The sequence below is a fragment of the Aythya fuligula genome, chromosome 1, assembly GCF_009819795.1.
Source record: "Aythya fuligula isolate bAytFul2 chromosome 1, bAytFul2.pri, whole genome shotgun sequence".
NCBI lineage: Eukaryota > Metazoa > Chordata > Aves > Anseriformes > Anatidae > Aythya > Aythya fuligula.
In genome coordinates, this window is record NC_045559.1 from 203,311,314 (window position 1) to 203,337,336 (window position 26,023).

The 26,023-nt window shown below is 51.9% G+C and overlaps 1 protein-coding gene across 2 annotated transcripts in view; it reads left to right on the plus strand.

The window, feature by feature from the left end:
- The first annotated feature begins 599 nt into the window (after positions 1-599).
- GAB2 (GRB2 associated binding protein 2) overlaps positions 600-26,023 on the plus strand; it is a 75,258-nt gene continuing 49,834 nt past the window's right edge. For both annotated transcript variants that reach the window (XM_032185020.1, XM_032185028.1), the window contains exon 1: positions 600-741. In XM_032185020.1, the coding sequence (XP_032040911.1) occupies positions 670-741 (72 nt within the window). In that variant the 5' untranslated portion in view covers positions 600-669. The remainder of the gene's footprint in view (positions 742-26,023) is intronic.

Consider the following 26,023-nt stretch of genomic DNA (forward strand, 5'->3'; position numbering starts at 1 on the left):
TGGTTTCGGGGGGTCTTTTTTGGTCCTTTTTCTCCCCTTTGCTACCCCTCTGACCCCCACATCTCCCCCATGGGGCCCTGAGCTCAGCCGGGCACCTCTCTCTGAGGGGGGGGCTTTCTGCTTCCAAACCTGCCAAACCCTTGTGCAAACCTCCCCGGGGGGGCTTTCTGCTTCCAAACCTTCAAATTAGGGGGGTTTAGTGAAAAATCTGAGGTGCAAAATTTGGGGGGGGGGGGTGCGAGGCCCGGAAAGTTTCCACCCCGGGCTCTGTGATCTGTGAGGGCAGGGCCGGGCTGAGGCAACTCCTGTGGGGTCGGGGCAAACCCTGTGGGGTCGGGCAAGCCTTGTGGGGTCGGGGAGCTGCCGAGGGGGATTTAGGGCACCCTTTTGCCTCAGGGAGGGGTGGTTTTGTGTCTTTAAAGCCGGCCGGGAGGCGGGGAGAGCCGGGCCGGGAGGCGGTTTCCTGCTTCCCCGCCCGCAGCCGCGGCTGGAAGCTGAGGGAGGGAGGGAGACAGAGAGAAGGGGGGGGGGGAGGCGCTCGTTGTGTGTGTGCCCCCCCTTCCCCAGTCCCTCCCTCTTCATCTCCATCCCTCCTCCTCGTCCTCCTCCTCCTCGTCCTTCATCCTCCTCCTGCTCGGGGCCGGGGAGGCAGCGGCCGGCTGGGTGGCGATGAGCGGGGGCGAGGTGGTGTGCGCCGGCTGGCTCCGCAAGTCGCCGCCGGAGAAGAAGTTGAGGCGATACGTGAGTGGCTTTTGGGGTCGGGGGGGGACCTTTTTGGGATGGGGGGAGACCCTTCAGGACAGCCCCTTTGGGATAGGGGAGGCTCTTTTGGGACAGCCCCCCCCCCTTCCCCTTTCCATGCCCGGGTGCACCTGCTGCTGGGGGGACTCGGCTCAGCCCCGCTGTGGGGGCATCCAGGGGTGTCAGCAACCCTTTTAAAACCCCTAAAGGTTTTTTTTTGGGGTGCCTTCGGTCCTGGGGGGAAAGGTAAAGCGTCTGGGGATCCCTCCCCACACCCTATAATGTCTGCTTCCCCCTCCCCGCCTGCCGATCCTATTAATGGGGCAACGTCCAAGCAGCCCCACCGTCACCCCTCAGGGTCCCGAGCGGGATCAAACGCCTGTGAGGAAGTTGTAAAAGAAAAAGGGTCCAAACGCCAGCCCCGGCGCCGTCCCCGCTGCCTGAGGAAAGCCTTTCCTCCTCCCCACGGGCTCGCCGGGAGCCTGGCCCCAAAGAGCTGCCACCCCATGACTCGGCACATCGCGTCCCAATGGGGTCGTCCAGCTGGATGCTCCCCCATCCTTAGGGGTCTCCATCCTAATCATCCTTTGTGATTTTTTTTTGGGATCGGTGGGCGTCCCTAAACCTGTTTCATGGACTGGGGTAGGGTCGGAGGGGTGGCTGTGGTTTGGGGTTACGATAACACAAAATGGGGGTGGCCCTATAGGCATGAGGGATGCCATCCCCTCCGGATGCCTCCAGCCCTACAGCTGCGTGCCCTGTCCCCTTGGAGGCAGGACAGGGTCGGGGTGAGGCTGCAGATCTGGGAGGGGCTCCGGCCCCAAAATACCCCGAGACAAAGGTGAAAGCGTCTGGTTTTTATAGGGGAAAACATCCAAACCCTGCCGTGGGCTCGCCGGGCGGCGGACGGGCTGAGCCGCGGAGGATGCTTTTAGCTTAATGGAGCAAAGCGCCTTCCTCCCGCAGAAATCAGCTTAATTGCTCGTCCTGAGTCACCGGCGGCCTTAAATCATCAAACATCATTAGCTCCCCGGCACCTGCCCCGTAAAAGGGTGCTCCCGTCGGGGCATCACCCACCTCGTGCTCCGGCATTCCTACGGGAGCTGAATCCACGCTGCCGGTGAGGGCTAATTAGCCACGGGCATAATTAGCCACGGGCAGAAGGCTGCTTTTCATCCGGCTGCAGCCCCGAGAGCCTCGTGAGCCACCTGTGTTGTCAAAACATCCTTAATTCCCCTCCCTCCCTCCCTCCCTCCCTGGATGGATGGAGGAAACGTGGCCGCGATGCGCCCGGCCGGCCCACGCAGCGCACGCGGGGCAGGAAGCTCGGCAGATGGACCTCAGGGGGATCTCTGCTCCTCCTAGAGACAGGATGAAGGGGAACGGGCTAAAATTGCACCAGATGAGGTTTAGGTTGGATATTAGGAAGAAATTCTTCACCAAAAGGGTCGTGAGGCATCGGGATGGGCTGCCCAGGGAGGTGGTGGAGTCACCATCCCTGGAGGGCTTCAAAAGACGTTGAGATGTTGAACTTAGTGACGTGGTTCAGTGGAGGAGTGGTTAGGGTTAGGTCAGAGGTTGGACTGGGTGATCGTGGAGGTCTCTCCCAACCTCACCGATTCTGTGATCTGCCCCAAAACCACGTGGGCGCCTTTGGGTTTCCACCCTCAAAAGGCCGCCGCGGCGTTGCGCCGGCTTTTGGAGGGCTTCACCAGGAAGGCTTCGCCTCTCGCCTCGTGCCTTTGGTTTATATTCCGCTCGGGGACCTCAAAGGAGGAATCTCGAGCTGCAGGATGCTGCTAATTGGGTTTGAAGTTCCTGCTCCGGCTGCGTTGACACGGGGAAGATGATGGATTTATTTTTATTATTTTTTTAATTTTTTTTTTTGACAAGCTGTGCGTGTCCGCGCATGGGCGTGGGGCTGAAACTGCCCTTGGAAGCGCTGTGCTTTTGCAAGCCCGGCTTTGTTTTGCTTTTACTTCTCAAGGAGATCTTTGGCAAGAGGGGAAGGTGCTGGCTTTTCTTCCTCACGTCCACACGGGGCAGCTCCCCCGCACCCGCTGCAGGGCCTGCTCGGGCTGCCCGTGCTGTGTGTGATGCTGCAGGCTCGGGATTTTCTCTCCCCTTGGGTTCCCCCAAGCCAAGCACGAGCTCTTCCAGCCTCAGATCATTCCTGCCTCTTTTCTGCCTTGCTACAAACCCGGTCTTGGGACCTACGGTCTTGGGACCACGGTTGGTTAGGCTCGGATGAGCCCCACAGATGTCACCCTGGTGCTGGTAGGGAAAGCCAAGCAGATGTTTGAAGGTCAAAAGCAGTGGGGACACCAAAATGCCAACTTCTGCTCGGGATGCAGAAAAAATAATGAAAAATCAGGTCCCTAAACAACCCCCTTGGCTTCGGTTGTGGGACCCATGAGCCGAGAGCAGCGTGTGTTGTGCCACCCTGTGCTCACCCACCATCTCCTGGTGCTCTCCTGCTGGTTGTGTCTGTCTGTCTGTCTGTCTGTCTGAGACCAATTTGGGGTCAGGGAGGGGCTCTCTGGTAGAAAAACAACGTAAAAAATAACTTCTGTGGTCATGGAGGGGCTCGTAACCTCCTGTAATCACATCACTGCGCTTCCCCTGGGTGTTTGGGTACCCCCAAGTTGTCGGATTTTCTGTCTGGCTGAGATGTGCGGCTGCAATTGTGCCCAAACCAAACCCTTCTGGTCCTGCACTGGTTTTACAATCCCTTAGTGCTTCCCCTCAACTGGTTTAACTGGGAGGAAGGTTTGGCTGCGCGCGGCAGCGGCTGTCTTCCATCAGGCAGGAGCAGCTTGCTCCAGGTCAGAGGGTTTGAGAGGTTAAAGGGGCTGATCTGAGATCCTGCCGCCCTCTTCCTTGGGTAAATCCCTGCAGAAAGGCTTCTTCTGGACCCTGAAGGATCCTCGATGTCCCTCCTTTAGGGCATCCTCGCTGGGTGAGGACGTGGGATGGGGGCCGAAGTGTGACCGGCGGTGCGGGGACACCCCGGGCTGCCCGAACGCTTGGCCAACGAGTGCTGGGCTGGAGCAGCACCGAGGGAGAGGAGCACTGAGAAAAGCTGCGAGGGGAGAGGTTTTGAAGCCCTCTGACCCAGCACGGAGCAGAAGTTTCGACAGCCCTGAGCTGGGCGGCGTGGTGCCTTGTTCCAGCTGTCAAACCACCCCGTCTTCAGCCCTGTGATTCAAAAGGAGCAGCGGGCGTACTTTTAGCCCCGTCCCTGTGATTCAGAGGAGGGCAGAGCCTCGCTGTGCCGCAGGAGGGCTTTTGCAGGTCAGAGGGTTGCCTTTTTTTTTTTTTTTTTTTTATTCCCAGCTCCCGCGGCACCACCTCTCTGCATCCTGAGCGCTTGCAGCTACTCGCAAGGCAGATCGGGGCACAGGGCAACCAGCACAAAGCAGCGCTGGAGATTCAGGTCTGAGGGTTTTGGGGGGAAATTCTGCACTCTGAGGGTCCTGGCTTCCCACAGCACCCGTTTTTGGAGGTTTTTCAAGTGCTGGATGGAGAAAAAGCCAGCGGGGGGGGGTTACCCGGCGGAGGCAAGGCGCTCCGGTGGCGTGCAGGGAGTGGAAGCGCTGCGTTTGCCTTATGGCACCGAATCCCCAGCTGTCTGTCGTGACTATGTCACGACTTTCCGAGCCGCCCGATGCTCCTGGCGAAGTCTGAAGACCGATGGTGGCAGCAAACAGGACGGGAGCGCAGAAACAAACAGCACTTGAGGAGAGCGCAGCAGGAAGCTGGCTTCGTTTCGTCTTGGAACAGAGCAGAAGCGATACTGAAACCTATTGGAACCCTTTTTTTTTTTTTTTTTTTTTGTGTGTGTGTGTTTCCTTTTTCTTTTGGAGAGTGTCAGATGCGAGGGGTGATGTAATAGTGTTTACCAGACCGGAGCACATCATTTATGGCAGTGACTCAAAGTCAGAGCGCTCATTATTTCTCTGGATGACAGCAGCAGCTGAGGAAACCGGGGCTTGGGCTCGCTGCGCGTGGCGTTGGGCGTTCAGCGAGGCCGCATCTGCCCCGAGGGATCCGCTTGGGGTGGGGAAACTGAGGCAGGGAGCGAGGCAGTGGTTTGGCTGCACTCGTGTTTGGGGTCATCCCGCAGCTGGGAACTGGGCTTTAGGGCATCTTCCTGAGATCCTGCTGCCCTGTCGCAGTGCCTCTGCGGCTTTTGTGCGTCTCTGTGTGAAGAGGGAGAAGTGAGGATGAGAGACTTGGATTTACTGCAGGGTGAGCATCCACGGAGGCTCCCAAAGCTGCTGAGCATCCCCTAAAAATCTCCTGGAGCATCCTGCACCTCTGCTATGAGTCCCTGAGCAAGCACCGTGCTGCGGCCCTTCTCTTATTCCCAATTAGCAAGCAAAAATGGAAAAGGTGTGGGTGGCAGGGAGGGGCCCGAGAGCTGGAGGAGCAGCCAGGGCATGAGCACGCCTCGAGGCAGCCACGCCGGCACCCGAAGGTCAAGGAGGAATTCCACTTCGAACGTCCGAGGAGGAATTCCCCAAGGTCAGCCTGGTTTGTGCGGCCGTGCCTCTGTCACCCATCACGGCCGGCCAGGCAGCGACTGAAACATTGCAAGAAAAAAAAAAAAAGGCTCTGGCCTCTCCTTCTCCTGGCCTCCGAGGGTTCAAATCTTGCGTGCTCAGCCTCTGTTTTTCCCCTGAACCACTCACACAAATCCCTTCTGCTCGGCCTTTTGGTTTTCCTTTATTTCCTCTGCTTCCCGGCACCTTTTTGGGGCACCTGAAATATTTCCACCGTGCCTCCCGGGTGACACTGGGATGCCCTCCTGACAGCATCCCGGCGCTCGCTGTGCGGCTCGTTCCACTTCAACCCAGTCTTTTCCAGAGGCGTTTGCTTTGGAAAGCGATTCAGACATCTCCTTGGTGGCTTTCCAGCTCCCGCGTCCATATGGCGAGCTGGAAATAACAGCGGAGGAGAAGATTTGTGCTCTCCGAAACCCGCAGATCCGGGCTGCTGAACTCCAGCTGCTGCCCCACACCTGCCTCTCCCTTGCCAAGCCTGGCCCAGCGCCCCTATTTAGGGCGCCTCACACCCAAATCCCCCTTCCGTACGGCCCGTGGGCTTGCGAGCCATCCAGCACGGGTAGGGGCAGACCTAACAAACACCCGATTCCAGCGTAATTATGGCAAAAAATAGCCACCCCGCTGCGTGCCATCCACCCCGCACACAGCTCCTTTGATTCCGGGTCTTATGCAGCTCTCTGTGTCGCTCCCAAAAAAAAACCCCTCCAGATAGGAAGCTCCCGGGAAATAAATGAAAATTAAAAAAAAAAAAAAAAGGCTTTTGCTTTGATAGAAGAAGAATCGAGGGCTTGAGGCTCGCCTTCTGCCTTTCCTGCCCCCATCGAGGCAGAGCGGAGTTTCCACGGGGCGAGGGGGGGAATAGAAGGGCTCATTGTTTTGGGGTCAGGGCGCGGGGCTGGGGTGGCAGGAGCCCATCCCTACCTCCAGTGGCAGACAGGGAGCGGCTGTGATTGCTGCTGGCAAAAAAAAAAAAAAAAAGCCGTGGGGGAGAAATAAAATAAAGAAAATTAAGAAAAAAAAGAAGTAGAAGGGATGCGGGGAGCACGGGGAGCGCCTGGGTTGGGGTTTTTCTGGCTGCAGCAAGGAGGTGGAGGTGCTGTCAAGTGATGTGGGGTGGTCCCGGGAGGAGGTTGGAGGTTATGGGGTGAGGTTTGAGCCCGGAAAAGGGGAGCTGAGGTTTGAGGCCGTGCACAGAGCGAGGCTGGCCGGCGCGGGGAGCGTCCCTGCCAGCAATCGGGCCGTGATCCCATAGAAATGTGCGTGGGTGGACCCCTGACACCAGAGCCTTCGGAGAAGGGCGACGAGAGCAACAAGGAGCCTGGGAAAGCTGCACGGGACCGGGGTTCCCAAACGCCGAGGGACGGCCACCTTGCTGAATTCACACCTCGTAAAGGGGGTGAGATGTGAGCGATGAGAGTATCTGCCACAGCAGGGGCTGATTTTGGGAAGAAAACACCGAAAAGGAGCGAATTTGGCGTGCTGAGCTTTCAACCAGGCGAAGCCGGGGTTCTCCTGGTGGTGGATTTATCTCCACCAACGTTTTGGAGAGATCCCACCTGGCGTGGATCCAGCAGAGCCGCTCCCAGCTCCTGAATTCTCCCCCCCTCATCAAAACCAAACCCAGAATTTCAGATTTCAGCATCGCACGTCCCAGCTCAGGCAAGGATGGGGTTTGGGTTGGGCACCCAACGGGTTTCTGAAGGAGGATTCACCTTCGTGCCGCCAGGTTGCTCTTTGCTGTCCCTGGAAATGGGAAATAAAATCATAGGAATGGAAGCGTTTGGGCATTAATCGGGTCTTTAAGGCTCTGCAACAAGTCCCTCATGGAGCTGGGAGCCAGCCACCGCCATCCTTTGATCCCATCTCCTCCTTGGGTTTCCTACTCAAGGTGTTTTGTAGGTTTTTCTTGCCTGGAAGTCACCGGGACAAGGCGAGGAGGGAACTCATCCTGCTCAACAACTCAGCCCCGCTGCCAGACAAGCGGAAAGTCCATCAGACGTGGGAAAGGAGGGGGAAAACCGAGCCCGTAGGCTCCTCAGGGTCTTGCCAGCAGGTTTGTGAGCACGAATCTGAAATTTCCTCCCATTTCGGGGCATTTACTCCCATTTCGGTGCACCCCTCTGTGCCGGGAGGTGATCTCAAGTGGGTAGCAAGACGAAATCTCACCCTGCTTTGGGCTGAAACGCGGTGCCACAGCCACCCGTGCGATTTGGTAGGGCGAGCCGGGAATTTACGGCGCTGTTTTGGCCATCAGAGCATCAGCGAGAGGCTGTTAAGGTAATTTAGGGGAGGTCTGTGGTTGTAAATACATTTCCATCGTGACTAAGGCTTCTAATAGAGATTAAATTCAGCCAAAGGGGGTTTTAGGATGATTTTCTTCCTTGCATACTCCCCGGTGTTTCTGTTTTCACGTATTAATCTTAAGGAACGAGCTGGAGGACGGCTATTAAATGTTGGGTTTTTTTATAAGTTATAAAAGAGGAGTTGTAAAAGGGGGAAAAAAATGGCTGGTGCAATTAACGTCGGGAAAAGCAATTCTTCAGCAGCGTGGCTCCGCGATGTCCGACTGCCACGCTGATACTACAGGTGTGCCGAGCTGTCACGGCACATTTTTTGTTATATCCATGTGTTTTTTTTTAATATATTTTTGGGGTGAAGTGGACAGTAGTTTTCTCCATCCACCTTGGCCTCGTGCGGTGTGAGTTGTGCCGAATCAAGAGCTGCTTTCTGAAATTTGAAGGCAAGTGTATATCCAAGGGCCAAAGTGCCCACGTCTCAGGACCTCACCCACAAGTTTCCAACCCTGTGCCTCAGCCCTAAAAACACCTCCCTGCCGGCACCGAGAAGCTGTCGGGGTGAGAAGGGATCTGGCCCTCTGTGGGAACGCCTCGGCCTGTCTCCGTCGGAGTAACGAGGACGAGAAGTTTGAAGGCTCGGCTTGGCCAGCTCTCCAAAATAAACTCTCCCTGGAGATCGCTCCTACTTCCTGCCAGGCATCTCTTGGAGCCCCAGAGCACGCAGGAATGCAAAGGAGTAGAGGAAATCAGTTGGATTTGTCAAATTTCAGAAGGAAAAAAAAAAAAAAAAAGCGTTGGGGCTGAGCTTTGGGAAGCATTCCCTCGCCACCCCTCCCACGTCGCAGGGCACCTGAGCCAAGCCCTCACTTCAGCTCCGTCTTCATACCCTCAGATGTTGCATTAAAAAGATAAATTTTGGTTATCTCGTGAGGTTGGGAGGCATCAGACAGGGCCGAGGAAAAGCTGGTCCCATCTGGTGGATCCTCCAAGCTCGTCATCAGGAGTTTTACCTCCCCACCTCTTCCCGTTTCCCTTCAGTCTTCCATTCTCCTTTCGATCCTTAACATTTAAGGCTCATCAGCAGGAATCTGCTTTTCCCAGCGTGGATCTTGTTGCGTTTGCTTGCTGAGGAACCTCTTCTACGAGTCCTTGGCCATCCATCCCCGTGCTGCAGAGTCTCCCAGCAACCCAGCCTGAATCCCGGCCTCGAAGCACAGCTGTGCAGCGAGGAGCAAGCCCTGTTCCAAGCAGGAATCCACAAAAAAAAAAAAAAAAACAAGTCCAAGATATAAAAAGCTGCGTTATTAACCTGACTCGACACGCGGCCAGCCTGGGCTCTGCAAGCTGGAAAAATTACATTCCCAAACGGGCTGATTCGGGATTGAAGCATGAAGCTTTGCCCTCCGTCCCCGAGCTTTCGGGCTTCCACGGGGGTTACAGGGACGGTGTAGATGGCCGGTGTTTCACCCAGCAGCTCCCCAGCCACGCCAGCCCCGTCTCTAAACCTCATGTCGGGAGCAGAAGCTCAGAAACCCGCTCCCAACCTTTCCCGGCTTGTTTTTCCCATCTGTTTTTCACGGCGTGTTCTCGCCGCTTGGACCTTTCCGCACCCGATCTTGTGATCCCTGATGCGGTGTGACATTTCCAGTTTATTAGGAATGCTTTTGTTTATTTGCTGGGTGGGTTTTTTTATTATTTTTTTTTCTTTTTTTCTTTCTTTCTGTCCCTTTTTTGTTTTAGTCCCGTTTTCCCCTAGGTTGTGCGGGGGCTTTCTGGCGCAGCTGCCAACGCAAACGGCCCCTCGGTGCCAGGAGGTGCCACCCACACCCGTCCCCAGCCCCACAGCAGCGCATCCTCTGGGTGGCTCGGGGGCTTTTTCTCAAACAAAGAAGGTTGATTATTATTTTTCCCGTGCATTTCTACCCTTTTGCAATAAAAGGCCACGTCCTAGGGTGCCAAAGCAAGGGAGCTTTTGAGTTCTCTCTTTTTTTTTTTTTTCAACTCGCTTGAGGAACCCATCAAGAGCGGATGGGTTGTCCCCTGTTCTCACTCCTCGAAGAAATAAATCAAGCAATACCCTTTGGAGATGTAGGATTCAGCTCCTGGCTGACGTAAATCCCACTAGAAGCCTTCAAAGTTTCTTTTCTTTAGTTGAGGATCCCTCCATCAAGCAGAGGGGCTGCTGTACAGCAGAGGGGCCAGTTTGGGCTGCCAAAACTACCCCCAAAAAAAAAAAAATCTCAGCAAGTCCTGGTAAGCTCAGAACTGCCGTGTCTGCCTCCTGATTATTTAACCATTGGCCTCCCCAGGAAGGCAGAGCTCCTTCCTGACACCCCGCGGCTTCCCTCGCCTCCAGCCGAGCAGCAGGGCTGGTTTATGCATCATCTGTCCCGGAGAGCAGCCTTCACCTCGCTCCGTTTTTGCATCGAAATCACCACGTTCCCCTCCAGCGCCAGGAGAATGTCATCAGCAGAGGAGTATCAATGTCAGAGCAATCTTATTTAATTTTTTTTTCAAGGGAAAAATGACCCCAGAAGGCAGAATTTCTTCCCAATTTCTTCCCGAAGCCTCCCCCCTGCCAGGCTCCAGCCGCTGCCCCTCGTCCTGGCCCCCCAGCCCTGACCAAGAGTCCCTCCCCAGCTCTCCTGCAGCCACCTTTAGGAGCTGGTAACCCTTTACAAGGTCTCTGCAGGAAAACTGGGAGAAGTGGAGACCGTGCCTCCTCCTGGAGGTTGCACCCGTGCAAAACGTTGAGAAAAATGTTGAGAAAACGTTTCCTGAGAGAAATCGCTGCCTTCATCCCACGTGGGGAAGGGGAGGAGGTGAAGAAACCAGATGAGCATCATCTGCCGGCGTGCCCCGGAGGGGCTGGCTGTGATTTTGTCCTAAAAAATAATAATAAAAAAATACATTTGTTGGCAAACTCTTGCTTTTAACGACTCCAGCCCTGCCCTGGAAACCACCCTCGGCCCTTTATCAACCCCGCAACACGCCGCCCGGCTCTCCGCTCCCTCCCAGTCGTGCCACCGGTATTAAAAACAGTCCGGACCCGTTTGGGAGAGGATTAGAAGACTCGAGGTGTGGTTTCAGAGCTACTTATCGGGGTTCGGCACCGCTGCAGGCAGCAGGACCAGAGCTGGAGCTTTGCAAGGTGGAAGCAGAGAGCAGAGGAAGCCCAAACCCTCTCCGCGTTATATTTTTACCCCACTGAGCCTCCTTTCAGCCCCGTCGGGGGACAATAGGCACTTGTTCCTCATCCGTGTCCCCCAGACAGTGCCGGGCAGGGCCCCCCCGGCGCAGCCCCCGCCGTGCTGTGCTGGGGGAGGGTTTTTTTTTGGGTTTTTCCAGCGCTCCACAGAAACATTTGGCTCGAGGAGAGGTTGTGGAGGAGGCTGAGCTCGAGTGAGCACAAAAACATGTGGCCTCGCAGCGCCTTGCTCGCTGTGCGGTGCTGCGGGGTGGGTTTTGTTGATGGTGCTTGGGGTTTTTTGTCTTTTTTTTGATTGCTTTCGGTGTTGGTTTTTTTTTGTGCTTTTGTTTTTCTTTAGTGGTATTTTTTTAAGCGTGTCGGAGAGCTTGGGAAGCGCGTGAGGAGGGTGGCGGTGATGCCTTTCAGATGGACGCGGGGCTGTGTAAACACGAGGAAGGCAAATCTCCTCGGCCTGATGCAAGTTCATCACGTTGAGCCTGGCTTTTCCTGCTGTTTCTTTGGATAAACCAGAATTAGGATGGCAGAGTTCAAGGATGACTTTAAAAGCCACCTCTAAACCCCCTCCATGAAGCTACTCAGGGTGCCCGCCCACCCTCTCCCTCCGACCCCCAGGAGGATAAGCGTAAGGAAACGGGGTGCAGCATCCCCCCAAGTCCCCTCTCCTTGCCCCATAACATGATCCCCAGGGGAAAAAGTGACAAAATAGAAGAAAATCTGGCTCCTGGGCTTTAAAACCATAGGGCAAAGCACTGCCATCCGCCCTCTGTCACCACCTGATTCTCGCACACAGCCTCTTCTCTCCCTTACCCTCCCTAAGTGAAACCTTTTGCTTCATCCAGATAGAAGATGCTGAGCAAACAAATCACAGAGCAAAGCCTCCCGTTACTTTCCCCAACCTTTCCCCGCCCCACATTTTTGTGCATCGTTCCCTCTGCTTTTTCCCAATGCCTTTTTGCAGGGAGCAGGGCACGCAGCCCCACGGAGGCTCAGCCAAGATTTTCTCGAAGGGAAAACAACAGTGTGCGTACCGAGGCAGCTGGTGAGAAGGAATTTTGTTAAGAAAAGAGAGAATTTTAGCAATTCAGGTGAGAAAAGCAGAATATCACGGGTGCAGGAGGTTCTGTTCCAGCTTTATCCATCACCCTATAACACGGAGACCCTTCCCTGCCCACACCACCTTGGGAAGTTAAACGCTCTCTGCCTGCTGGGCTCCAACCTCTGTCTGCAGCCAGCACGATGAATCTGAGCAAAGTAAGCCCGAGCTGCTGCATGTGTTATTCCTCGATATCCGTGCCGTGTTGGCCAAAAAATCCCTGACCTGGATAAAGGAAACGTGGGTTTCCAGGCTGGTTTACACCACCGAGCTTGAAACGTGTGCCAGCGCCGGCTGAATTCTCCTTGGGCTCTTTCTCTGGACACTTATGTTGTTTTCTGTCCTGGAGCTGATGGCAGGGCAGTAAATGATGATTTAATAGCGAACTGAATCATCCGGGCTGATCTCGTTAGGGGCTGCAAGTCAAATTACGACCTGGGAGGCTCTGTGGCACACGGGAGGCTGCTGCGATGCCCGTGGGTGGGCAAGGAGAGCTCACTGGCCCCGTGCCTTTGCCCTTCGGGTTGGTCAGCTGCTGTTTTATCCATCAGGGAATAATTTTGCTTCAGCGTGCACTTCTCCTGCCATCTGAGTCCCGCAGGATGGGAGAGGATGCTTGCAACGATATCACGTTTCATCCCAAACTCCACTGGGTCCTAAACACAGCCATGATAGCGTATGGGACTGACATGTGAAAGGATGGGTTTGGGGGTCCTCACCTTGCTCTTGACAGGCTCTGCACCCATCCAAAGTGCCCAGTTGGTCCCTGCAGCTTTGTTTGTCCCCTCCTGGACGTGCTTCTTCGTGGCTCCACGTTGATCTGCTGGGCTCAGGGAAGCACAGGCAAGAGAGCAAAGTATTTTGAAAAATTATCATCTGTCTTTCCAGCATGATTTGCTGTTTTATTTTTTCAGCTCCTGAAAATCCTTCTCAGAAGGCATTGTGGGGTGTCAAATGTTGTCCTAGCTAGGGTGGGGTTGTTGATTTCCTTATCTGTTTGCTTGTTTTAAGTATTTTGGGGGAAACTAAGAGAGCAAAGGTTCTGGTTGTCCGTCAGCATGAACATCCAGAAGGACACGACATTGTCCAGTCCAACCTTAGCTGCTCTTGGGTTGCAATCTAGCTGTCATCTTGGCTTAGTGGTGGGTTTAGATTGGTATTTCAGGTGGATGTGGGAAGTTCAGCAGAAGATGGGCATCTGGTTCCCTTAACCTTATGATGAAAGTGATGCAGGAACAATGATTTATCTAGGGCAGCTTCCTCTACTTGTGCTTTTCCAGCATTTTACACTTTCTTACATTCTTGAAGTGACCAAAACTGGATTTTATTAAGTACTATATGGCACCTGTGATACAGGACAGTGCCGATGAGGTCCTTATTGACTGCTCATCCTTTTGGATCAGCCTCACCTCCTGCCCCAACCCTCCAGAGACTGCTGGCACACTGCAGAGAAATGATGAGCAGCATAACGGGGGATTTCCTCCTCTCTTACAGAGCCTGGAAGCTGAGCATGTTTCATGTCAAGCGTTAATGGTGTAAAGTCTTCAGTAGGGCTGTCAGAGAGCTGCTGGACTGTCTCAGCAGAGGAGAAGGGGACTTCCACTTCTTGTGTTCCTACCTTGCAGCTTCCAAAGCTTTCCTGCAGGGCTCGGTCAAACGAGTCCTCTCCCCAAGTGCACACACAGTGGAAATCTGACAATTCGGCTTCTTCCTGCAGCTTTTGTCAGTTCATCAGGTCCGAAATGTTGACTCATTGGTCTCTTTTCACATGATTCCCTCGAAATAGCTTCCCCTGGGCAGACAGGACCAGGCAGCCTCATCGGCACAACTTCTCTTTGCCCTCGTGCATCCTGGAGGATGGTCCCTAGAAGTTTGTAACTCTCCCTAAAAGCTACGAGTCTTTTTCTGTGGTGTTTTCTCCTAAAGGAGGACAACTCTGGTGAGTGGTTTTAAGGTATCATGAGCGGTCTGGTGTACCGCTTGGCATCTGGGTCTCTCTTTGGAGGTCCTGGATTCACTTATTCTAAAATACCTGACTTGGAGACTGGAGAAGCTCTGACACTCTACACAACCTTAAACACGACCTCTTGTGACACTGCCCAAACCTGGCTGATTTATACTTTTTTGGTCTCTTTTTTTTGGCGCAAACCCGGTGGTTTCTTACACGAGCCTCACACGGTTATCTAGAGGAACGGGGAGCAGAGGTGGCCTCTGCTCTTTTATTCGGGGACGACCCCACAGCCCATTGCTCACCGCTGATGTAAGGCAGCTCCTTTCCCAGCGCCCCGGCCCCTGGCTGAACGCTTCCAGGCCGCCCTGGGTGCCAGCTAGAATCACTGTCTAAGAATGAAAGTGATTTAGTTCCTAAGCAACCTCTCTCCTGGCCTCTTGCTAAAGAGTGACTTAGCATTTTCCAAGGGATAAAAAAAAAAAAGGAATGGATAGCAATGTGTCGAGGCAGGTTCTTCTGATGTGCTTAACCCTCAGGATGCTGGTTTAATGAGCAACCACCGAGCAACTGGGTCAGTGCCAAGGGGATTGGGGTGATGTGCTGGGCTGCTGGAGCCAAGTTCAGCCCATCTGGAGGAGCTCAAGCAAGGCTTAAAATCTGTAGCTGGCAGGAGCATTCCTGGGATAGTGTTCATGAGAGGGCCCTCATTTTCCTTGTTTCTTCCCACTGGTTTCGTTGTCCTCCCCTTCTCAAGACATTTTACTGTCTGCTATCAGCTTATTTCATCTGTCCCTCCCCATACAAAAACTCTGTAAAGTCAACAAATGTCATTTTGTAGGGCGTTCCTGCTGTGCTGACTATAGGTTTTGTTTCAAATCCATCAGCACCAAGCCTAAAAAATGAATTAGTAGCCCCCATCCCTGCCCTAACCATCTCTGTCCGTCCGAGATACTCCTACCACCTCTGGTAGAGCCATATCTGAGAGAATTAAGATCTTCCCTGTAGTTATCCTTTCTGAAGCCCCATAAGGCAAGGCTTCAGGTTAATCATAGCATGAATGTTTTATTATTGGTCTTAATTTCCCCCATCAGGTGTTTTGGGGCATGGCTGGCAGCCCCCGGAGCCTCCTCTGCTCCAGGCCCAGCAGCTCCAGCTCTCGCAGCCTCTCCTCACGGCAGAGGTGCTCCAGGCCCTTCGGCACCTTCATGGCTGGACTCACTGCATTGTTTGTGTCTGTTTTTTACTGGAGAGTCCAGAATTGGAGCCAGAACCTAGATGTGTCCCACCAGTGCTGCACAGAGGGAAAGGATCTCCCTCTTGGCCTACTGGCAACGCTCTGCCTGAGGCGGCCCAGAAGGCTGGTGGCCATCTTTGCCATGAGGCCACGTTGCTGGTCCATGGTTGACTTGGTGTCCACCAGAAGCCCACCAGTCTGTCTGTAAGGACATTACAGGAGACATTTTGAAAGAAAACATTAGAAAACAGTACTAAACTCATGATAAACAGCACCCAGTGCTCTCCCCAAGCCAGGCATCTCCCCCTAGAGGGCTTTCAGGTTGGTGAAGCGTGATTTAGCGGTCTTACTACACAGGCACGGTGCTAAGAGGGGATTGTAGAAGGTTGAGGTCACATCGTGATAGCCATGACAAGCAGTTTTTCCAGTTGGGTGAATATAAACAGCATTTTGGAGCACATCAGCCGTGATATTCATGCTCTGGTAACATCAAGCAGCATGGGAGTTGTCCCTGGGCAAGCACAGGGCTTCTCTGTGGAGCTCAGCAACCTTTCTTTGTTATTTCCCTCTCCTTGCATCGCTTTTGCTAGGAGAAATAAAAACAGCTTGTGAAGCAATGGCTGAGAAGGGCTTCACATAAGGAGCACTTTTGCTGAGTAAAGCAACACTTCTTATCCCAGCTGATTGAGCCCAAACCTGGCACAGGTACGTGGCTACGTTAAACAAGAGCCTTGCCAGCTCTCAAGGGTCAGGGTTGAGCTGCTTCGAACCCAGAAGGAGCTAATGGCAGGTTTGGGAGCGAGCTGATGGTCGCTGATGACCCCCTGTAGCTGCCTCGAGTTTCTATATATACTAGGAAGGAAACACTATTAATTTTTATTCTCCTTCATTTAAGAAAAAAAATAAAATAAAATGGCCTGGCAGAAAGTCAACATGCAAGGAACGGGCAGGCACACTGCATCGTTTGTTGGAATGGCCGACAGATTAAATTAAGGTTTTAAAAAAAAATTCGACGAGGGAGGGAGAGAGAACAAGCGTTTTCTATGGGCAGAGTTCATTCGCGTGTCACTCATTTCTCTTGCTCTTCAGGGAGTGATATTAGACAATTAGCTAATTGGTTTGGGGAGGTGACCTGTCAGTGACTCAAGGAGGAAATGTCTCCTGTGCAGTTTGACATAAAGAATATATTTTCAGCCCGTTGTGACAGCTGCAAGCACCCCCCATTGAAATGAAGCATGTAATGGCTATAATAACTGCAAGCTTGGAATCCATCGTAGCCAGGGAAAAGCAATGAAAAACCCGGTAACACGCACTAAATTGCAGCCGGAGCTAGTATGTTATGTTGTCAGGTTTGAAATATTTCTGAATTATCTCATCATTAGCACTGCATAAGCATCCCAAGCCTTTCTTGAGGTTGAAATCTTTCCCCGGTTACCTTTCTGAGCCCTGCAGTTCAGCTCTTCTGCCTTCAGACCCAGGTACCTGCAAGCACTCGTGATGGAGCTGATGATTCTGTGTGAAGTTGGGAGGACTTAAAATCCAGGATTTTAGCCCAAACCTTTGGAAAGAGGTTGTTTGATTTGCTCTCTAAAAGGATGTGAATTCTGCCCATTTTTCTGTAAGTTCCCAGGACCCGGCCTGAGGTATTTGAAATGTTCTCATCACCTGCCCCCTTAACTTTGTGTGTTTTGGCAAAAGCAGGAGGGAAGCTATGAAAAGGGAAGAATTTAGTCAAGAATTTGTCCCTATACCCTCAAACCCGTGCCTGTGCACGCTCTTGAACACTGATACCACTGATGTAGCAAAACCCAAAATACCGAAGCGAGCGTGTTGCAAATAGACAGCAGTCATGCGATAATTAGACAAAGAAAAGCAGGAAGTCTCCTTCAGCTGAAGTGATGTAATTTTCCACAAACAGAACTTCATTCACGTGAATGTTTCAAAAAAAAAAAAAAAAAAAAAAAGTAGGGCAACAACAGCTTTCGGCTACTGACCGTCGAAAGGAGGAGTGGGTCCCAAACTGGTGCTAGGAGGGAGCTGGGTTTCTGTATGGAGACTATTGGGTCTTTGGCAATATCAGGTGCCTGCTAATTATTATTATTAAAGAGTTTTGAAAATGTTGGCTAGTTAAAGCATGTCTCCATCCTTTCCCACAGCCCTACTGCTCAATTTTATTTCCATTTGGCACGCTGTGTGTTCACTCAGGACTAGCACAGTGTTTGTGCACAAGGATGGGCCTTGCAGGTTTTTGGTGGCTCTGAGATGCCACACAGACAGTGATGAGGGCTGGGGGTGCCCGTTTGTGGGACTGATGCAGTGGAAATGAGATATGGAAGCCCAACGTGGCTGGTGGTGTCGGGCAGCTGCGGGTCCCTGTGGTGCCAGCCCTGCTCCAGCAGGACCACCCCGAGCAGGGGGCCCAGCCCCACGTCCAGGCAGCTGCTGGAGATCCCCAAGGAGGAGCCCCCAGCCCCTCTCTGGGCAGCCTGTGCCAGGGCTCCAGCACCCGCCCAGCCCAGCAGTGCTTCCTGAGGGGCAGAGGGCACCTCCTGGGCTCCAGGCTGGGCCCGGGACCTCTGGGCCTGGCCCTGGGCACCCCAAAGGATCACCTCCCTCGGCCTGCTGGCCCTGCTATGCCCCATGCAGCCCAGCAGCCCATTAACCTGTGATTCTGTAAAACTGGAGACACAGTGAATAAGCACATCATGTTTTGGAGGTTGCTGGCTGCCTAGCACAGAGGAAAACATCCTTCATGTCCTCACCTTCTGCATATCCCCACAGGAAAACACAGTGCTGGGTCCCCCGTGTGGATGGGCAGGGCTGGGTGGGAGAGCCAGGAGCCCAAAACCTGCTTGCGTTGATGTGTTTGGGCAAAGTGTTTATGCAGTAAAGGAGAAAGGGTGATGTTTTTCATCCTGGTGGTGTGTTTGTGTCGGTGTCAGACGGTTTCACTGCTGCACAGACAGGAGACGGCTGCTATTTTAATCGCTGCTGCAGAAGAGTTTCTCATAAAGGTCGTAAAATTAAAATAAAACCCGACGGGCTGACCCGTCATTAGTGGTAAAACCAACTGTGCACCACTACAAACACATCCCACAGCAGGCTAACAGGGCATAGGAATGAGATTTAAAAAAAAAAAAAAAGGAAAAAAAAAAAAAGAAAGAAAGAAAGGATATTTTCCTAGCCTATTTATTTTTATTTGTGTTTCAGCTAACTTCTAAAATACCTACTTTACTTCTTTTTGACGTGTCAAAACCAGTTATGATGCTGAAGCATTGGCAAGCTCATGTTTCCCCATCCTAACCCCAGCCCCAGGGATTACAAACCCTGGTGCAGAATGAGTGGCAGAGCCACTGAGCCTGCATCTCATATATAGGAAAACGGGGCAGATAAATAATTACAGCTATGTATGGTCTAGAACAGGGCAACAAAAGACCTTATTTTAAGCACCCAGAAGGAGTTACTGCTCATTCACCCCTTTAACACTTTGTGCAAGCGCTGTTGGAGGCTGTGGGTTGATGACCAAAAGGGTGAAGCTGTGGTTTCTCTAATAAGCCCATGAAACATTTGGGTAAAGAAACTGTTTTTCAGGTAAAATTGAGCCGTGTTTGTTCAGGGGCTTGAGAGGTGCAGGCTCAGGGTGCAGAGCAGCCAGCCCAGCTCCTGAAGTTACCGAATCCCTAAATTGTTGCCACGCAGGGAAATCTCCTTCCTGAGCACTGAATTTCTTTGGGGTTTTTCTCTTTTCCAAATAGCCTTCTCCAGAGCACTTCAGGAAATCTTCAGTGTGTTGTAAAAGGAAAGGGACCAAAGCTTTTGCCAAAGAGCTCTTGCAAACTCTTTGGGCAGTCAAGGGACATTTCTAGGACCGGCTTGAAAAAGTGTGAGTTTCTTCTAAATTTTATCTGAGACTCCAAAACCTAGAAGAGAGGCTCATCATGAACCCCACAGAGCTGTGCATCAAGAGCTACACTTTCAAATAGATAAAGAGCTGAGATCTCAACTGTTTGGACAGACCTAACTGGGGATTTTTTGATAAATCTTCTTTTGGGGCCAAAAAAAAAAATCCACTTTTTCAAAGCCAAAGTATTTTGCAGAGAAGCTTTGCTTTTGGCAAAGATTTGGAAAGCCTTTTTCTATCCTAGAGGGAAATGCAGGTGGGAAGGAGGAATAATAAAGTGGGCACTGGGTGCCCATCTCCATGGATTTTGGGGATCTCAAGAAGCTCAGCCAGATGTGGAGGTCTACCTGCAGGGATTCCCCCATACCTTTATTGATTACTGTGGCTACTCAGGGAGCTCCTGCCTAATTTTGGCACGTGTCAAATGTTATTTTTAATGTTCATCTAGGTCTGTTTTCCTCGGGCTGGCTCTTTTCAGCTCCGGGGCGCAAGCGTTGATTCAGGCCATTTGCTGGGAGATGTTTGCCGAAACCTCCGCAGAGGTGCAGCCGCGTCGGGAGGTTTCTATACATACCTCGCTCTGGGCTCATTGCAAACATCCTGCCGGGAAGAGGAAACATTTCCTCTGCCCCAGGATAACCTGCTTTCCTATAGAAAGAGAGTTTATGTTTCCGGACGGAGCATATGGGACATGGAAGAGGCTGCACCCCGAGGGCTGCGTCCACCGTTGGCTAAAGTCAACGCCGCGCCTTCCTTCGTTGGGTGGCACTTGGGGTCAGACCTGCTCGAGGATGTGCTCCAGGTGCTGGAGGAGCATCACTCGGGGCATTTTATTCCTTCCTTGCAGTAAATATTAACGTAATAGAGGTGTGCAAGGAGAGGGGCTGGAGGCAGAGTGAAAACTGCTGAGGGACATGCCCTAAAAGCAAAACAAAACAACTATGGGGAGAATGGGAAGAGAGAAGCGAGATGGAGAGGAAGAATCCAGGAAATGAGGTGTTGTTTTGGTTGTCTGCTGCCTTCTCTTTTAACATAATGTCCAAGAAAAGATTTCCTGCTGCATGAAAGGGACAACAGAGGAGGGAAGCTTTTCCTAAAAATAACCAGGGGCTGCCTTGGCCTCTAGGGCCAGCTCCTCTGCAGGGAGCGTCGGGTTTGATGGATCAGACAGCTCCCGAGGGCACAGCCGCTCCAGCCCTCTCCCTCCCGTTCGATGGCGATGCATTGATCCCGAACAGAATCGACCCTTCCTCTCCCCTCCCTCCCCAAAGCTTTTTATCCCCCTCGTGTCAGTCATCTGTCAGCAGAGGGGATGGGGAGGGAAGAGGCTGGGAGAAATCCTCGGCCACTCACACGAGCCGGGCGAGGAAATAATGAAGGCAAGATGAGTTGTCTCGCAGAATCTGAAGGTGTTGAATATTAAAGTGTAATTCCACGGATCTCCGGTGCAAGTCCTAACCACACCTGACTGCTTAGCTTCCGAGATCAGACAAATTGTGCAGTGCCAGCACGGCACGGCCATGGGTGTTGCTGCCGTGAAGGTGAGCTAGCAACAGTCCGACACCCCAGGGATTGCAACCGGTAGGTGAAATAGTGTGATAATGGGGTTTTTGGGGGTGTTAATGCCATAGTGTTGGCAAGGGAGCGTATGTGACAGCCCCAAAGGCTACCTGCTTATCTTATCCTGTTACTATAAATTGATGAAGAGGGGGACAAGGTGACATTTGGGTGCAGAAGGCAAGAGGTGAGCTCCTCTCGCTATCCTCACCCAAAAGAGCACTGTCTGTAAGCACCTTCTTTATGTCGCCGGAGAGCTGGCAGGAAAACAAAAGGTAAAATAACACCAGGCAAAGGGCTGAGGATGAGTCCCAGCTGCAGCTGGCATTTCTTAAAAAAAAAAAAAAAAAAATTAAAATTAAAAAAATCATCATTAAGTTTCCAAAACACTCAACAAAGGAGAAAAACAAGGAGAGAAGAAACGAGCGTGTCAGTCCTTCTTTCTGAGATCTCATAGCCCTGGCACCTAAAGGGTCACTGCATGCTAAATAAGCTGCTGGCAGCTTTTTTTTTTTTCGGGGCACAGCTCCATCCCTGCACACCCTGGGTTGGGTTTCCGAAATGCCGCTTTTCATTGCCATCGCCTGGTTCAGCCGGCTTCAGATTGCTCTGGGTCAATGCAGCAGCCAAAGAAGTTCCCAGAGGGAGCCGTGCTTTTATAGAGGAGGAGATTATCAATTTTTTAATGATATTAAAGTCTGGAGAAATAGCTTTGGAAGCACTGCTATCTGATCTGCCTCCCTGCACTGTCTGTAGCTGCACTCAGCGGGTGGTTACGACCCATATGCCAAAGATGCTCTCTGCCGCCTAGATTAGGTGGATGCTTTTCCCCAAAACAGGCAATTTCGCTCTTTTGGGGATTCCTCCACCTTTCCCTGGGGTGTATAGGACCAGCCACTCTTTGGGGTCAAGGTAGACCTGGCAGACTTTTGACCATAGCCCAGGCTAGCAGATCCCAGGTGGGCCTTCAGCATCTCCAAGCCAAGATCTCCCAGATATGAGCAGGTTTTCAGGTCTTCCTCCTGAAAACCAGGGAGCTTTGCTGCTGTCGAGCCGTGGCTTCCTTGTAGAAGCACTTATTGGCAAGACAAGCGACAGGGAAATGGTCACTAGAGGAGTTTTTGGGGTGCTGCAGCTTTTGATGGCCACGGTAGTCCTTGCAACCTGCCTTTGAGGGAGCTGTAAACCAGGACAGCTTGAAGCCAGTGGAGATTGTCTGGATTTTAGGTTGAGCATCTGAGATGAGAATCTGGCCCTAGACTTTTATTTCTGTTTCAGCGATGACTTGGGCTGTGCAGGAGCAGGTTTGGCCGTTGAAATCACATCTTGTCCCATATAAAAGTTGTATCTTCTCCTTGGTGCTCCCTGCCTCTGTCCCACAAGGACATCGCTCTCCTGTCCCCTTCCCTTCTCTCATTCCAGGACTCCTTAAAAGCAGTTGCATTTTCCTGGCTTCACTTTAAACTTCTGTAGTAAAAGGTTGGATGTGGTGCTTGGGGACAGGGTTTAGTGGGTGACGTTGGTGGTAGGGGGATGGTTGGACCAGATGATCTTGGAGGGCTTTTCCAACCTTAATGATTCTAGGTTTCTAAATGAGACTTGTTTTGAAAAATACAACAATAAAACAAAAAATATTTCCTTGAGTTTTTCCCAAACTGCATAAAGCATTCGGACATGTGAGAGACAAAGACACACATGGAGTAGGTTATTGAACCCAACCTGAGCTACAGCCCCGGTAGGGGAGTCTTATTCTGAAAATATCCATCAATTCTTGCTCATGCATGCCATGATCAGCTTTTGGTCCAACCTTGGTCCAAAAATTTGCAGGGAAAAGACAGTTTATTCACCCTGTGAGGCTGTAAGTGGGAAATAAAATCCTAAACCAGGTGTGGTTCTCATTGCTCTTCTCATATAGCCATGGATGGTTCCTAGATACTTCACGTGGTGCCCTGTGGTGAAGTGATGCTTGTAGTCACTGCCATTTACACATTCTCACCCAAATAAACCTCAGGGCTCCCTGGTGGGAGCACGGATTTTATAGCCCCTAATGGGATTTCTGTCCCATCCTAAAACCACTCCGCATTTCTTTGAACCCACAGCTAAGCAAATCCCTTCCATGCGTGACGTTCGTCTCTCCCCCACCGCTGCTTTGAAACGCAGCGGGAATCCAAAGGGGGGGAGATTAAATAACGGCAGTGATTTCCCGGAGGTGCATCCCGCGCCACGTCTGCCGGTAAATCTGAAATATCAATAGCGCCGAGCGACCGCAGGTCTCGGAGCCGGCGATGCAGCGTGTGCAGGGAATTTGAATGCCGCAGAGGGGCGGAGGGAGGGCTGGCAGCGCCAAGCCGTGCTGCACCGGTTTTCAGGGAGCTAACAGCCAGGTTGGAGCTGCTGGGGATGCTGAAAACCGCCTTTGCTGAGCAAAAATTGGTGGTTGAACTCTGCCCTCCCCACGGTGTGAGAAAAAGCCGGGGAAAGAGGCTTAATCTCAGCCGGGATATCCATGCTTGTGCCCGTTCCTGTGCTGTTTTCCCCCAGAATTGCCCATTTTTCTCATTCTGCGCTGGGCAGACAGCCCTGGCCTGGGATAATTCAGGATCTGCGTGCCCCCGAGGGAGCAAGAGGTCAAGACCTCGTGAGTCACGCTGCAACCCACCCCTCCGGGGCAAGTTAAAATATTCTGCCTCCCATTATTGGATGATAATAAATCCCTGTGATTTCCAGGTGCTTTTTGCCAGACACGGCTTTGCCTTGTCTTTGTGCAGTGGCATAGAGGCAGAAGTGGGTATTTGGGAGTCCCAGGCTGGAAAAGCTTCACCTTGTTGGGCGTGTAGGGTGGCACATGGACGTACATCATCCCCTCGGGATCGGGTGCAGGAGTGTGCCACCTGTAATAAAAATATGAGCCGCTCCTCCATCCAGAAGATGATTTAGGAATTAGGAATTAGGAATCAGCATTAGGAATCGCATCTACTGCAGGCATTGCCATAATGCCATCGACAGCTAGTGGAGATCACGAATAATGAAGCATTCCCCGTGGTGTTTTATCAGGAATCGCTAATAATGAAACGTTGCTCAGGGTGTTTTGTTGCCTTTTTTATTCATTTCTGGCACCTGCTTCTCTTCAATGGAGTCCCTGGGTGAGAAGATGCTGGGCACCTCCCACCCTTCCTGCCCAGTCATGCCTTAAAGTCAGTTCAGATCCATTCAATGACCGTGACTTTGCTGAGAAGCTGAATTTAGGTTTTCTCCAGAAAAAAACCACCTGTATGCATGTTGTCAGGCTCGCTGCTTGGGAGGATGGAGAAACCGAGTCTGCACCAACCCCTCCAGGCATCCCTTAGGAAGCCCAACCTCCTGCCCCACAAGCATCTTGAGGGTGGGCTGCCACGATAATTGAAACCCGTTTAGTTCTTACAGGCAGGATTTAATCGCCTTAAATTATGGTAAATGGATGGGGAGTTATCCTGTGATCTCGACGCCGCGCGGGTCACCTTTAATTTCCTTTTCCTTCCATCATTAGCACTGGCGGGTGGGTGCTTGATTTATTCAGCGCCGAATAATAGCCCTTTCATGTGTATCGCTGTCGGAAAGATAAACAGGCTCCTCTGAAGACAAATTTGGGGGAGATGGATGTGACTTTTATATATCTGTGTATATGTATAAAGCAATTCAGCCCCCCCGGTGGTACCCGACCCCTCCGATGTCACGCGCTCGGAGCGACGATCCGCAACCTGCCCCGCTGGGGGGATGATGAATGCTCGCAAAGTGCTCTGAGAACATCAGATTAGCAGGACAGAGCCTCATTATTCTATTAGCCATCGCTGGTTCCTTGGCCTTTTTCACTCCGGGTGCACTTAGGGAAAAACCTGAAAGCCAGGCGGTGTTTACAAGCGAAGCTCGGTGCACATTCGGCCGCTTTGGGGAGAGCTTTTTGGGGCTGCTCACGGGTTTATTTTTAATGATGCACCTGTGGTCCAGACTCCGCCACCGTCCCCGCAAACCGCTGCCCAGCTCTTCATGCAAACACTGCGGATTAAAAATAAAGACCACGGGGCACTCGGCGTTATAACTATAGAAACCAAATATTTGGTTCAAGTATAAAAGGCAGGAGTGTTTATGACCACGAGGCCAAAGGCATTTCCAGCCAAAGTGGAATGTATTTTAGTTCTGCGGGCTATTTATAGAGAGGCAGCCACTCTAAATTTGAATCTTCCCTTCCGTAAGCATTTTTTGGGTGCTTACTGGGCTGTGTCCGTCTCATTCGGGGTTTAGCGACGTCACTACGGGGAGTCAGAGCAGTTTGAGTCACCCTCGAAGAGGATGTCAATGTTTTAGGGGGTTCTCTGGAAGATCTGCAAAGCTGGAGGAGGACTTTGCTTGAAAGATGAGTAAATATTTTCCTTGACTGTGAATTAAATATTTGGACTCGGAGCTATTGTTTTAACCCCTCCAATCTGAAAATAAATGTCACTTTGAATTGAAGAAATCCAAACATAGTTATGAAATGCTAAAGCGAATCGTTTCGGGGCCTGAGTTTTTTTTAAAGGTTGTTTACTCCAAGGGAATAAGTTTGCAGATCTGACACAGATGAACAAAATTTGTTTTTTGTTGCCACATCTGTCCAAGGTTTCAGCTGAAAACCATCACCTATCTGTTCGTGAGGCTCGAAGCCGGTGGTGACGGAAAAGAAAAACAGGATGTAGGTGGCAAAATGGGCTCGTTGATGGACACCACTTGCCCTTGCCCCGGTGGGCTTAAAATTGCAGCAATAGCTAGAAACCTTCCCCATATTAGTATCCACAGGGGTGAAACCCAGCATAAGGGCTGTGCGTGCTTCTCTTGAGTCCCAAAAGGCCGTGATGGGTGCTACAGAGACCTGTAGAGAAGCTATAGGATAAGGAAGCTTGTGTAGATCATCCATGAAGAGACCTAAACCCAGGTCAGCAGCTGTCAAGGGTCATGCCTTCACCCCGTTCCTGCTCATCCTACTCCACAAACCCACTTGGTGATTTCCTTCTTGTCCCTGCTGTTTACACCCTTCAAATATTTTCGGGCCGTCAAGTTGCCGCGTCCCTGCTGAGCTACCGATAAGCCAAGCTAAACACATTATCTCAGAAAGTCAGTCTTTCTGGTTCCATCATAATATTTTGCTTCGCTCTTCTCTGAATTTCCTCGGGCTTATTGACATTTTCCTGGGATCGCAGCACCGGGCCCTGATGGGGAGACGGGAGGTGTCGTCTTTGGGGATAATTGAGGGCTGGGTGGAAAATCCAGGTGCCTGTGGTGGATGAACCAGAAGGGGTGCAGGGTTTCGTGGGGTCTGGATGCCTCCTTGATCTTTTTGAGCAAGCACAGACCGGAGGTGGCCCCATCCCACCTGGGCTCATCCCTCCTGTGAAGATGAAAACTGAATTTAGCCAGACTCAAACCCCTCCACAGCCCTTCGGCGATGTAGGACTACTCA